At 38.1% G+C, this 13,320-nt stretch overlaps 2 protein-coding genes across 6 annotated transcripts in view; one reads left to right on the top strand and one right to left on the bottom strand.

Moving 5' to 3' along the window:
- Positions 1-9,804, top strand: part of DCBLD1 (discoidin, CUB and LCCL domain containing 1) — a 36,458-nt gene extending 26,654 nt beyond the window's left edge. For both annotated transcript variants that reach the window (XM_026705423.2, XM_026705424.2), the window contains exons 12-15: positions 211-301; positions 3,245-3,294; positions 4,682-4,801; positions 8,526-9,804. In XM_026705423.2, coding sequence (XP_026561208.1) covers positions 211-301; positions 3,245-3,294; positions 4,682-4,801; positions 8,526-9,025 — 761 coding nt within the window. In that variant the 3' untranslated portion in view covers positions 9,026-9,804. The remainder of the gene's footprint in view (positions 1-210; positions 302-3,244; positions 3,295-4,681; positions 4,802-8,525) is intronic.
- GOPC (golgi associated PDZ and coiled-coil motif containing) overlaps positions 1,739-13,320 on the bottom strand; it is a 32,932-nt gene continuing 21,350 nt past the window's right edge. For all 4 annotated transcript variants that reach the window (XR_015739524.1, XR_015739525.1, XM_087912403.1 and 1 more), the window contains one exon: positions 1,739-2,103. Coding sequence is in view for 2 of the 4 variants with exons in the window: in XM_087912403.1 (XP_087768529.1) it covers positions 2,081-2,103 (23 nt within the window). In the remaining 2 variants the exon portion in view is untranslated. The remainder of the gene's footprint in view (positions 2,104-13,320) is intronic.

Below are 13,320 nucleotides of genomic sequence, written 5' to 3'. Positions count from 1 at the left end.
TATATATATATATATATATATATATATATATCTTTTAAAGTTGCAGTAGAATAGCACGCCATCAATTTTGTTTTTGTAATAATACAAGACATGTACTCCTCTATATAACAATGAATGTGATCCTTGGTGTGCAGTGCAGCTCTATAGTCAGTTTTCTAGCTTTGTTTTCAGCGTATTTTAAATCTTGATTGATATTTTACATTTTTAAAGGACTGAATCTTATGGCTGTCATTATTCCAACCCTTGTGGTGCTTTTGCTGCTCCTGTTATTGGGAACCTGGATCTTTACTGCACTACGAAAGTAAGTGCCTTTTTTTTTTCCTCATTCAGAATTAGACACATGATCATTGTCATCATTTGAATAGGTGCAGCCCCTTGATTCATTACAATGTTTCAAAAGTAATTGGCAGATAAAATAATTCCAATGGGGAAAATATTGTATAATGATTTTATATATTCTTTAAACTATTGCATGTCTGATATCTCATTTAATTCCCAACAGTTTTAATTAGTTTAGTTTATCAGGCTTCCACACTTCTGATTCTCCAAGAAATGTGTGCTTTCTCTGTTTCCTTCTCTTAACATTCATCGCATACCATATATAATGGTGGATAAGCCCATTAACGAATATGCTGAGTCTTGAATTAGTATTCCAAAATACTATGGAAAATGTGGCACGCATGAATATGATGGTCCTCTCAAGTTTTTGAATGTTTTAATTTTTAGAATTGGTATATTTATGGATGGTATAATTTTCATAGTATTTTGTTTAAAAATTCCAGGGTTGGCTTATCCATCAGAATACACGGAATACATGGGTTCTTTTTTTTTAAAAAAAGTACTGCATATGTTGTATATGAAAAGGCCATCGGTAGATAAACCAAGCCCAATTTTGGTGGTGTATTTTGGAATCTACAATTCTTGGTTTATGCGTGAGAATATGTGATAATTATAAATTGCACTTAAGAAGAATGGGGCGAGCTGACTGTACAGCTTGACAAAGTGTGCCTGCTCAGAAAGTTCTTTCCACATTTTGTGGGCAAGCACAGCAGAATTAGCTCAGAATAGGATAGCTGCACTTGGTTTAGGCTTGAAAGAGAGAATCGTTTTTTTAAAAAAATGCACTCAAATCATTAAAGGAGAGCTGAGGCAGAGGAAAAACATTACGCTGAGCTTTGCTTTGTAATGAGGTATTGTGAATTCTGAACAGACAGAAAAAGTGGCTTATGAAAAAATATCCTCAGAGCAAGTATTTTTATTTCTGCCTCTCTCTTTCTCTTTCTCTCTTATGGACACACTGCTACATAAGACTATAGTTTGGTGATTGTTGGCCGATCATGGAGTGCAAACATATTTACAGTGAAATCTTGATTTAAACTATTGCTGTTTAACAAATTTTAGATGCAGCAGATCACATTTCAGTCTGGATGTCCGCTGACATAATGGACAAATACTCTAAATCAGGCCTGTCAAACTGATGGCCTCCGGGCCGGATACGTCACACACAGGCTACGTCAACCCTGGCTCCATAAAGGCAAAAAATGTTGCGATGCGTCACTATCCGGCCCATGATGTGATTGAATCTGACACCCATGCTCTAAATCCAAAGTAGTCTAGAGAAGAGAGTTATATTAATTTTACCTTAATTTTCAACATCTGCAAAGAGAGGTTCATGACCCAGATTTCCTTATGTTTTTACATTTCAATTTGCATATTACAAAAACAAAAATCACTGTGATTATGTACTGTACTTTTCATATTTAATAGACATTTGGGAGTATCCAATACCCCCTTCCTGCAAGTGGCCTATTAAAATAAGGTTTCACTGTCCTGTATCTTTTAACCATGCTTTCTTTCTGAATTATATTGTACATTACAATAAGCAAAAGAGAGAGAGAATTCCACAGAGATTCATGGAGATTGCTTTTTGAGTAAGCATATCGGGCTGCTGGTGAACAGGGAGAAAATTGTAGACATGGACACAACCTGATTGACACACTGAGTTGACGTCCTGTCAAATCATCTTACATTCCACTTTCCTCTTTGCCAAGCCATCTAGTCTTTGTGAAGAATGAACTTTCTAACTCCTCTTCACCCTGGAACCTAATGAAAGGAATAATATTACTGATGAGAACCAGCTCCTTATCTTAAGTAATCTTTTCAAATAAAGAATGAGTAGGCGCATTCTGCTGTTTTACCAGCACAAAATGATCCATTGGAATAGAAAGTCATACATATTGTATTATGCCACTGATTGCCTCAGCCATACATAGCCCAAGCTTAGATGCATGAAATGAATTATATTACTTGTAAACTATAGCTTGATCAATGGTACAAGTACTGATTTTGGAGGCTACATATTTTTCAGAGTAGCCTTGGTTTACATAAGACATTAAATAGATTACTAGACTATCTGGCTGATTAACAAACTAAAAATATCTACCTTTTTATGATGTGTGTCAGAGATTGGAAAAGAGATTCATCATAATGTCAGTTTTATTCTAAAGGTGCTAGACTAGGGCTGAGGAGACCCAGGTACAGACATTACCAACCTACTTATCAACAGATTAAGTTCTAAGAGGCAAGTCCAAACTAGTATTTTTAAAAAACGCGTGGTAGAGTATTTGGGTGGATCTGCAAACAGCATGCCAGAAACTAACCTTTTCCTGCCTTCCAGGACCTTTTAGGATGGGTTTGTAGACAGATTTGCTCATTTCTGCAAAAGTTTGCAACTTGAAAGTTCGTAAGTAGGGCAATATTTATACAAATTTACACTTAGACATGGTAGCTTACTGGGTGTCTTTGAACTAGTTGTTCTCTCTACTCCAACCTACCTGCAGAGTTCATGTGGCAATAAAACAGAGATCTCCATTTTAAGCTACTTTGAACTCATGAAGGAAATGCTATCGATTGAACAAATAAAAGGGGAAATTGTTAGCTTCTTGATTTGTTTGTCTAACGATGCTGTGAATATAAATAAAAATGATTTCAATCAAACCCCATACTTGGAAGTCTAGTGAAAATGTAGTACGAAAACTATGTATCTGACTTCTAAGAAAAATAACAAATTTGCCCATGATTTGTAGATTCTTGACAATATCCATAGTATATAATAAACCTGGGAAGACATAGGCCTGAAAATTCAGAATTGCCTGCTCTTTGGAATTTACCAAGTTAATAGATTCTGTGAAATCTATTTGAACTGAAGCAGGAAAAGTCTAATTTATCTTGTCCTTCCTTACAGAAAAGGAAAGCAAGCTACTACGTATGGTTCATCTGACACTGGAAAACCAAGTTAGTGGCAATCTTTTGTTTTTGTTATAGGACAAAAACAAGAAGGAATAAAAAATGTTTCCTGCTGATCAGTAATATCTTTTGGATTCAGTAGGAGGAATATCCTTGACTTGCTCCACCTTTCTCTCTCCTGACCCATGCATCATGTTTTATATATAGTGAGTTGGACATTCAGCGAGAGCTGGCACTGATATCTCTGATCTTGCTCATCCTGTTTTTCAACTTCTCTGACTGCTCTGTGGGAATCTGTGGATAGGTTCTTACATTTGTTCCCCTGCCATTTATGATTGCATGAATGATTTATGATGCTATACAACCACCAAGGTTTTTATAGAGCACTTTTTATGTATTGTGCTGCTGCTTTGACTCTCTAGCAGGGCCCGGCTTTGATCAGAACCAATGGCAAGGCCTAAATTTCAGCAGCACTAGGATTTTAAAGGCACATTTAAAATGTATAATATATATTCATGAGGGTACAAGAAATAAAGTGCTGCTTTCCACAGAATATTTTGTAGAGCTAGAAATATCATGTGTGGAAGCTGAGCTTTCGCTGGCTCCCTTGAGAAAATAATTTCCACACACTAGCTTTTTGCCATCTAAAAAGCAAAGTATAAACCTCCATTACTGTAAGAGATAAGAAAATTGTGTCCTAGTACAGGGGTCTCCAACCTTGGCCACTTTAAAGCTGGCTGAGGAACTCTGGGAGTTGAAGTCCACCAGTCTTAAAGTAGCCAAGGTTGGAGACCCCTGTCCTAGTAGAATTCCTGTCTGCTTCGCAGTTCAAAAGCATGCAAATGCAAGTAGATAAATAGGTATCACTTCGGTGAGAAGCAGCTGTCCCTACCCCTGGCCCATGGACTGGCACCAGTCCACAGCATGCCGGAAACTGGGCCACGTAAACCAGTGAATCCCCATCCATGGGATGCAGTCAGCATGTGAAACCACGCTCCTTCCACCCTGTGGAAAAACCACAGTCCCTAATACCCAAAAGGTTGGGGACCATTGGCATATAGCCATGCTGGCTACATGACTATGGAAATTGTCTTTGGACAGTGCTGGCTCCCTCAGCCAAGAAACTGAGATGAGCACCATGCCCAACCTTTACCTTTATCTTAAAATTCAATTCAAGTGGATCTTCAACATTTTAAGCCTTATGGAGATAATTTGATGGTGCTTAATGCTAGTAGTGAAGATTCTGTAAAAGCTACAATTAGTATTGCAATTGGTTTTCCAAATCATTTTAAAGGCAATTTTACGATAATCACTTAATAAATCTATATGTCCACAACTTACAAGTAAATAAATTCTATGAATGCAGTGCTTTAGATTAATTTACCTTTTGAGATTAAACATAGCTAGGATCTAAATGTCTAGGTTTCTGTTCTAGGTTTCTGGAAACAAATTCAACCACCCTTTGTCCGATATCAGTCTGCAGAATTCACCATCACTTACAATAATGAAAAAGAGGCACCCAAAGAGCTGGAACTGATCACAAGCGAGATGACAGGTAATTCTTTCGAAAACAGTTACAATTTCTGATGCTATAATTTGCAAAACATTTGATCTCCCTCTCCTTAACTAGGGAAAGGCAGTGTAGTTCACAGGGGATTGATTTATAACGATTTTTCTCTGTTCGGAAAGGCTTGCTTTCCTGCCCTTTGGCAAAGTTTTGCATGATTTAAAAAAAAATAACGTACAGGCAGTCCTTATGTTACTATCATTCATTCTGTGACCCATTCAAAGGCGTGTCCCAAAGGTGCTTTTCCAAAAGGCAACTGGACTTTCTTGGGTTTTTCTTTTGAACACGTTTTGCTTCTCATCCAAGGAGCTTCAGTTCTTAACTGATTGGTGGGGAATGGAAGGAAGGAAGTCCAGCTGCTTTTTGTAAAAGCATCTTTGGGACAACCATGACCTGGATGATTGAGAATCTCTGTAGGCATTCAGAGGCATGGTGCTGCTTAATAAATGGTAAATACACACACACACACACACACACACACGCACGCAAAGTTATGGCCATTACAGCTGCCTCATTCATGGGATCAAAATTCAGGTGCTTGCAAACTACAGAGGCACTTCAACTCCCCGCCCCCCTCCATCTATGACCCAGCCCCCTTTTGACTTCCCTGCATTCCACTGGCCCCGTCAGCCTGCCACACTGGCCTACTGGCTCTGACAGCCCTGCTCAGAAGCCTCCCAAAATCTCACAAGAAGCCTGCATGGGATTGGAACAAAGGCATGCACTGTGTGGCCTGTCAGCAGAGGCAGAAAAAAGACAGCAAAGATCAGATGGAGCAGTAAGGCCAGACGGGCACTGAACACAGGACAGTGGAGTACAAAGTAGCCAGAAGGACGCGATGGGGAGGGAGGGAGGGAGGTCAGAAGAATTGAAGAGGAGGAAGTCCCTTATCGTAACCAAGGCTCAGGGCTGGGAGGGATCAAGCTGGAAATGGCTTCGATCAGAGTAGGACCTTGGCTCAGAACCAGTGGGATTCAATTAACAGCAACCAGGACTGTTGTCATTAAGGACACAAGACCTCATGCTTGTAACAACCACATCCCTTAGAAAATTCTAGTCCCAATTCCTGTTGTAACTCGAGAACTATCTGCATTATCTTTTTAAAAAAAACATTGCTAATGTGCTTGTGTGTGCTTCTTTCCCCCCCCAATTGCTTCCCCCATTGCTGCTAACATTTACAAATATTTATAAAAGGGTAGGAAGTTGACTAAAAGGGTTCCTTTGGCAAGAGACTGACACTTAAGCAATTACTATTCATGATTTGAGGGTTTGTTGAAATGTTCTAGATGTCATCCTTTAATGCATTCTACATTCATGGGGCTTTTGCAATTCACTTGCTCTAATGCAAGACACCCCATGAAACTTTGATCAGCTCAAACAAGCAGATGGGGAAGTAAAAAATGGATGGGCCTTCTTTCCATGCTTATTAGTATTACCCATGCATCAGTTCTCTTATTTGAGCTATATGCATAATCCAAAGGCAATTTCTATATAGGGGGGATAGAAGTTTGTTTGGTATCTCTTCCCACCGGGAGAAGAGACCACACTCAACTTCAGATATTCTAAACAACTTTGGAACTTTCTCCCAAAATTAATTTTATAGCTTTATGAGAGATATACAATCCTCAATCTTGCAGGCCCATTCCAGCAGCCACTGAAAACCTAGCAAAATTAACAGGTAGCCCTCGACTTGCAGCCATCCCTTTAGTGACTGTTCAAAGTAAGAACAGCACTGAAAAAAGTGACTTATGACTATTTTTTACACAGCCGTTGCAGAATCCCTACGGTCACATGAACAGAATTCGGGCACTTGACAACTCTCATGTATTTACAGATGTGGCAAAATAAAGGTCATAAAACGGGGTACATCTCACCACACAACTGCCCTGCTTAGCAATAGAAATGTTGGGCTTGATTGTGGTTGCAAGTTGAGGACTACCTGTATGCTTGCTAATGTTTGGTGGAGAAGGGATAGTTTGGGAAGCGTTTTTCAAAACTTGCTTTAAGCCAAAAAGAAGAAGAAGAAAAAAAAAGGTGGCTAAAATAACCATATTCATTTTTTACCAAATTTAATGTCTTCCGTTAAGGTTTTTTTTTTATCTAATTCACAGGATTTAATGCAAACTATAGATTAAATACAAACATTATCTTCAAGCATTTCTTTTATTAAGCTATCAAAACAGCATTGAATTTCAGTTCTTGCGGCCTTTCTTTGCAATTTCCAACTGTGTCCCATTGTTTCTTTCCTCAACTGTCTCGTGGATGGAAGATAATCACAGAAATTTGAAATATTTTAAACAGTATTTTTTCGCTACCAAAACATTTGCAAAGTGTTACCTGAATTTGTATGTTACTTATCTATAACTCTTAAGAACTCTACTTCTCTTTGGAGTTAAGAGAGACTGGTTAACGTTGCCTCTTTCAGATTGCCACTGTTTTTTGTCCCTAGTTGGTAGAGCATGGGTTCTTTCTTTCTGTCTGCCCTCTCTTTTTTAAGAGTCTTGCCCCAAGGCTGTCCTTAAACCTGCAACACTTCCGCTTGTAATCCTGCTGTCTCACTAAAGTTCATCAGCCAACGCTGCAAGGTTTCTTAGCCATCACTATTCATACAATACCAGTAGTTCTTGCTTAATGACAGTAATGGAACCAGAATTTCCATCACTAAGTGATGCAATGGTAAAGTGCATAGTCTCTGGTTACATCGTTAAGCGAATTACCACTGACTGTTAAGCAAGGATCTCACGTGACCCTAACTTCCTATTGGCTTCTCATTGATTTTGTTTATGGGAAGTCAGCAGGAACGGCTGTAGATACAGATACAGATAATCAGAGTTGGAAGGGACCTTGTAGGTCATCTAGTCCAACCCCCCACCCAAGGGGGAGACCCTACACCATTTCTGACAAATGGCAGTCAATCTCTTCTTGAAAGTCTCAACTGATGGCGCTCCCACAACTTCTAAGGGCAAGCTGTTCCATTGGTTGATTGTTCTCACTGTCAGAAAGTTTCTCCTTGTTTCCAGGTTAAATCTCTCCTTGTTCAGTTTCCATCCATTATTTCTTGTCTGGCCTTTGGGTACTTTAGAAAATAGCTTGACCCCTTCCTCTCTGTGGCAGCCCCTCAAATATTGGAAGACTGCTATCATGTCTCCCCTGGTCCTTCTCTTCACCAGACTAGCCAAGCCCAGTTCCTGCAACCGTTTGTTGTATGTTTTAACCTCCAGTCCCCTAATCATCCTGGTTGCTCTTCTCTGTACTTTTTCTCGAGTCTCAACATCTTTTTTATAATGTGGTAACCAAAACTGGATGCAGTACTCTAGGTGTGGTCTTACTAAGGCTTTATAGAGTGGTATTAGTACTTCCCTTGATCTTGACTGTATCCCTCTGTTAATACAATTTAGGATTGCATTAACTTTTTTGGCTGCTGCTGCACACTCCTGGCTCATATTTAGCTGGTTGTCCACTAAGACTCCAAGATCCCTCTCACAGTTACCAAAATAGACCAGTATGTCAAGTATCCAGATTATAAGCATTGTGATTGCAGGAACTGAGTGCTGAAACTTGGAAGACCAATTGTTAAGTACCATTCATTCAGTGCCATAACAAATACACCAACGTACATCAAACTATTCAGGATTTAGCACAAAATAATGTGGCTGAATAATATTCAATCTAAACTGGAATTTGAAAGATGTTGCTTCTGTCTTCTGTCTAGATTATCATCAGCCCATCATGATAGGAACTGGGACAGTTTCCTGGCAGGGATCTACTTTTAAACCAATGGACACGGAGGATGAGAAAAAATGTCTCTCAGAGAACAAAAATCATTACAACCGCCCGCAAAAAAGAAATCACCATGATTATGCGCTACCTCTGACCAATCAGGAACCGGAATACGCCACACCTATTGTAGAGCGATGTACAGGAATTGAAAATGTTTTTTCTTCAGATAATTGCTACAACGTTCCTGCTGTTTCTTCTTTTCCTTCTGGAACTTTTCTTGCCTTATGCGAGGCAGATGGGAACAGTGGAGATTATAAAATACCACAAAACATTAAAGAGTATGATAAGCCTAAAACTAGTATCTTGCCCATAGTGGACTATAATACATGCTATCAAAAACCACAGGCCAAATCCCTGACAAATGAAGATTACTCAACACCTAGATACAACCTCAAACCAATAAATCAGACTGCAGTGACAGCACTCTTATAATCCAGAACTCATGAAAGGATCCAGGAAAAGGAAAGGACCTAAGAATACTGACATTCCTGCAGAATTTGAGTAATAGGCCAATTTTCCTTCTTTTCACCATGAGGAGCCTTCAGAATAAGGTCTGCAAGCAGTGGATTCTCTACAGTTGAGTTGTTGGTGCTCCATTTAATACCGTGCAATGTGTACATACAGTTTTAATTTTTTAAAAAAGTAACTTAAATAATTTGTTATCTCTCTTGTTAACAAATGCACTGATTTCTAGGTGAGGCAGCATTCTAAATTGAGATAATGCTCATTCTTGGAAGATCTTATTTAGAATGGATAGTTAAATATAAAAAACAGACATGTTTAAACATTTTGCACTTCCCATAAAGTGTTTTGCAATTTATGTAGGTTGCGTGATAGCAGTCCTTTTTAATTTATTCTTGATGGTCACTTGGAAGATAAGGTACAGACCTTCCATGATTAAAAGAACAATCATTGCTCTAAGATTTCCATGGGGGTTGACTACATGTTAGCAAGTTTATATTCAAGAGTGGCAAGAATTAGAAAGTTTGTTTTTAAATGAAAATTTAGATTCTCAGGGAATAGAATTAGACACAACTTCAGTAACATGCTACATTCCTGTACTCTCTCAAAATCTCACAGATGCTGTTAGCATCTAAACATGAGTGGCATGTATACTTGGACCAAATCTGTCTTGTTTTCCATTATAAGCAAGATATGCTTATTTCTTCTTTGGGAAATATGGGGAAAAAATAAACTGCCTACCAAAGTTATGTAAACTGCTACCTTTGTTCTTTTGGGGGGTGGGCGGGGGGTGAGGGTGTGTGTGTCTCCAAGTCAGTTTTTTACTACTGGCAATTGCCTGGACTAATCTGAAGTTTTCTTTGTGCTATTTCAGAAGTGGTTTGGGCCTTGTCTACTTCTTGGGACTGAACAGAGTGACTGGCCCAAGGTCACTCAGTTGGCCTCATGCTTAAAGCAGGATTAGAAATCATGGTCTCCTGGTTTAATCTTTCATCTTAACCATGATACCAGTTTGGTTCTTTCACCTTTATTCTCTTATGTTAGTTTTATTCTTTTCAATATGTGTAATTTTAGTTATATTTCATATATAAAATCTATGTCAGAATGAACAGAAAGCAGTATTTTCAAATCTATTTTTGCAGCAATTCAGAGCATATACAAAGTTGCAATTCAGAGCATATATATATTTATAAATCCCAGACTATTTCTGAATAAATATACAAAAATGGGTGCTAAACATTGCTTTCATGTGATAAAAACCTATATTTTGTATGCAGAATGTTATGATTCAAGTTCTTAGCAGCTGAAGCTTTAAAAAAAGATTAATCTCCAGATTTGAATGGCAAAATGTCATTCAAGTTGCATTCATTAACAGGTGTTTGGAATGTCTTAAACCATATGCATTTTTTGTCAAGAAGATGCCACAGCTATAGAGTGCAGCAACCTGCTTTGGTGTATTCTATAGATTCAATAGAGACTCCAAGCTACAATCATATTTTGCTCTTCAAATCTAGATCTCTGGCCATCTCTATAGATTATGGCTGTGAGAGATGATAATTTAACTAAGAACTCAGCCCATGGGAATTCGCTGATGCCTCTGTTGTGAACCATGTAAATTGAATAAATCATGAGTGTTGTTTGAAAGCATGCTATACATTTGGTTTCTCCTCCAAACTTTTGGGGAACGTAATTTTCAAAATTGTATATACAAAATTGTACAGTATTATCCAGTCAAGAAATCTTTCTATAAAACAAGTAGATACAATGCAATGAGAAAATTTCCAAACAAAGGTAAGCTGTGGACCATCTCCATTAATTCAGAGCACAGAACCATTATAATAAAGGATAGGTCACAGCAGACGTAAATAACATTTGGTCTGCTAGAAGACATCTTTGCTCAGCTAAATTGCTTTAAAATCTGACGGGAGCATTCTCCTGGCAGTTTATCTACAGAGGTATTTTATTTTTTGGCCCATTTATGCACTGTACAATCTTTGGAACTATCCTCTGAAATAGTACCGTATTATTAGCTCAATGAAACTGCACTGCTAATGTATTTTTCTGGCCTTGCATATTTCTGCATCATTTAGTCAGAGTGACACTAAAGCCATATTCCATTAAAACAGTGGGGGGAGAGGGGGTAGGAAATTCAATAAATAAGACCATGGTGGGGAAAAACTATCCCCGTGAGGCTGGACAATACTATGTAAGTGCATCAGAAGTTTCCATATGCGGAAAGATCGTCTTTTATTTCTTCCTTGTAGTACAATCATGAAATATTCAGTGAGATACAACAGAGTGACTGTGGACTAGATAGATAATCTTAAGTGCTTCTTATTCCAGTTCCCATTTTTTAAAAGTCAGCTGTTCTCCACTGATGTACTTCTCTGAGAGACAGTGCTAAGAGCCCATAAATGGCAAAGAATATGAAATATTTCTCCTTTTTAGCAGTCAGATAGGAACAACCACCATTTTGGCAAAATCAAAAAAACAAAACATGGCAAGTGTCATGTTGTGATGATAGGACAGTTAACTAGTTCTGCCAGGTTACAAATAAGCAGTGAGACAATTTGATTAAGGATTTACTTCTTGAGATCAAATCCTATGCTTCAGAACCTTTATAAACAATTTAGCTACATGTTAAATTCTGAGCTTTGCTCTGGGTTTTTTTTTTAAATAAGACAAAGTGTACTGGAAAATGAATGTTTGGACTTGCAAACCTTGACGTTATACAGCCAAAACAACTGCTCACAGGCACCAGATAATGTAATGACCCCTGCTCATGCATTTTATCTAAAACTGCAATCATTTCAACGTAATACATGAACGGGCTTTTGGTGTTCTTTGTAATTCCTTGATGTAGTGGTTAAAGTGCTGACCTAGAAACCAGGAGATTTGAGTTCTAGTCTCGCTTTAGGCATGAAAGCCTGCTTGGAGTCAGTCATTTTCTCTCAGCCCAACCCATCTCACAGGGTGTTGTTTTGGAGAAAACAGGAGGAGGAAAGAATATTATGTATGTTTTGCTGCCTTGAGTTATAATGAGCTGTTTGACCTACTGTTTGACATTAAATCTTTTAAATTGACTGTGGCTCTACTAAAATATACATGCAGTAGGCTGTGATTTTCTCAAAGGATGTATTTTTAAAAATAAAATACTGTTAAAGCCCAAGTTATCATAATGCTCAGGCAGCATCCAGTCAAAAACAATGATAAAGTATATTAAAATCAGTATTCCCTTGACCGAGAACAGCAGCTTCAACACATCAAATCAGAGCTATAAAATAGTACTGCTGCTGGCAAATGTCAAACATTTGGCATTTACATGAAATATAATGTAGTAGCACACAAGAAAATTGTATTCACTCAACTTCCTTTACCAGGTTACTTATTATATGAGAACCAGTCTGCCTAGTGTTTAGCACCAGACTAGAAACAGGGAGACCATGATTCAAGTCTGGCCTTAGCCCTGAAAGCCAACTGGGTAATGTAGAGCCAGTCATTCTCTCTCAGCCCAACTCACCTTACAGTTTTGTGGGGAAAATAGAAAGAAAGAGTAGTAGATCTATTGAGTTGTTTGTAAAAAAATAATAAAGGCAGGATATAAAATGAGTGAGTGAATGTAACAATGCAAGAATCAAAATAGGATGTGCTATGTTGCTGTGAACAAATGATTGAAGAAGTCTAGCTCAAGATTGATATAAAATCAGGAATACCTGCTTGATGTGCTTGTACAGGAGCACAAAGCAGTGTACATAGGTCTTCCTTTTGTTTGTCCCAACCTGCTGGGATGAGAAATAGCAACTAGTCCAAAGTAATCCAGTGAGCTTCCATGGCTGAGGGTGGACTAATCTGGATGTCCCTGCTCCTATTCCAACAACTTAGTCACTATACCACACTGGCTCTATATACAGATAGGTACTAACTGTTTTATAACAGTTGATTATATTAACTATCTAACTAAATTTAAAAAACCCTAGATAATAGGGTGCCAACACTCTGATCAAATCCCTATTACCTTTACCAAAACATGATGAATGTGTTAAATATCGCACGATTTGTGGAAGGCAAGAGAGTCCCTCTGGCTTCTCTAGTTATGCATATCAATAATGCATTTGCAATGCCAAAAGACTGGAATAGTTCTTAGTATTGTGCCATTTCTTGATAAAGATAACAGCAAGGGCCTTCCCATTATCATTTGATTAGCCTCCTAAGCATTCTGTGCATCCTAAACTATAAATTATATACACCCTTTCTGTTTTATAAGC

Source organism: Pseudonaja textilis, chromosome 1 (genome assembly GCF_049901715.1).
Source record: "Pseudonaja textilis isolate UNSWEBS1 chromosome 1, rPseTex1.2, whole genome shotgun sequence".
In the NCBI taxonomy this organism is placed as follows: domain Eukaryota; kingdom Metazoa; phylum Chordata; class Lepidosauria; order Squamata; family Elapidae; genus Pseudonaja; species Pseudonaja textilis.
This window is presented reverse-complemented; position numbering and strand designations above follow the sequence as displayed.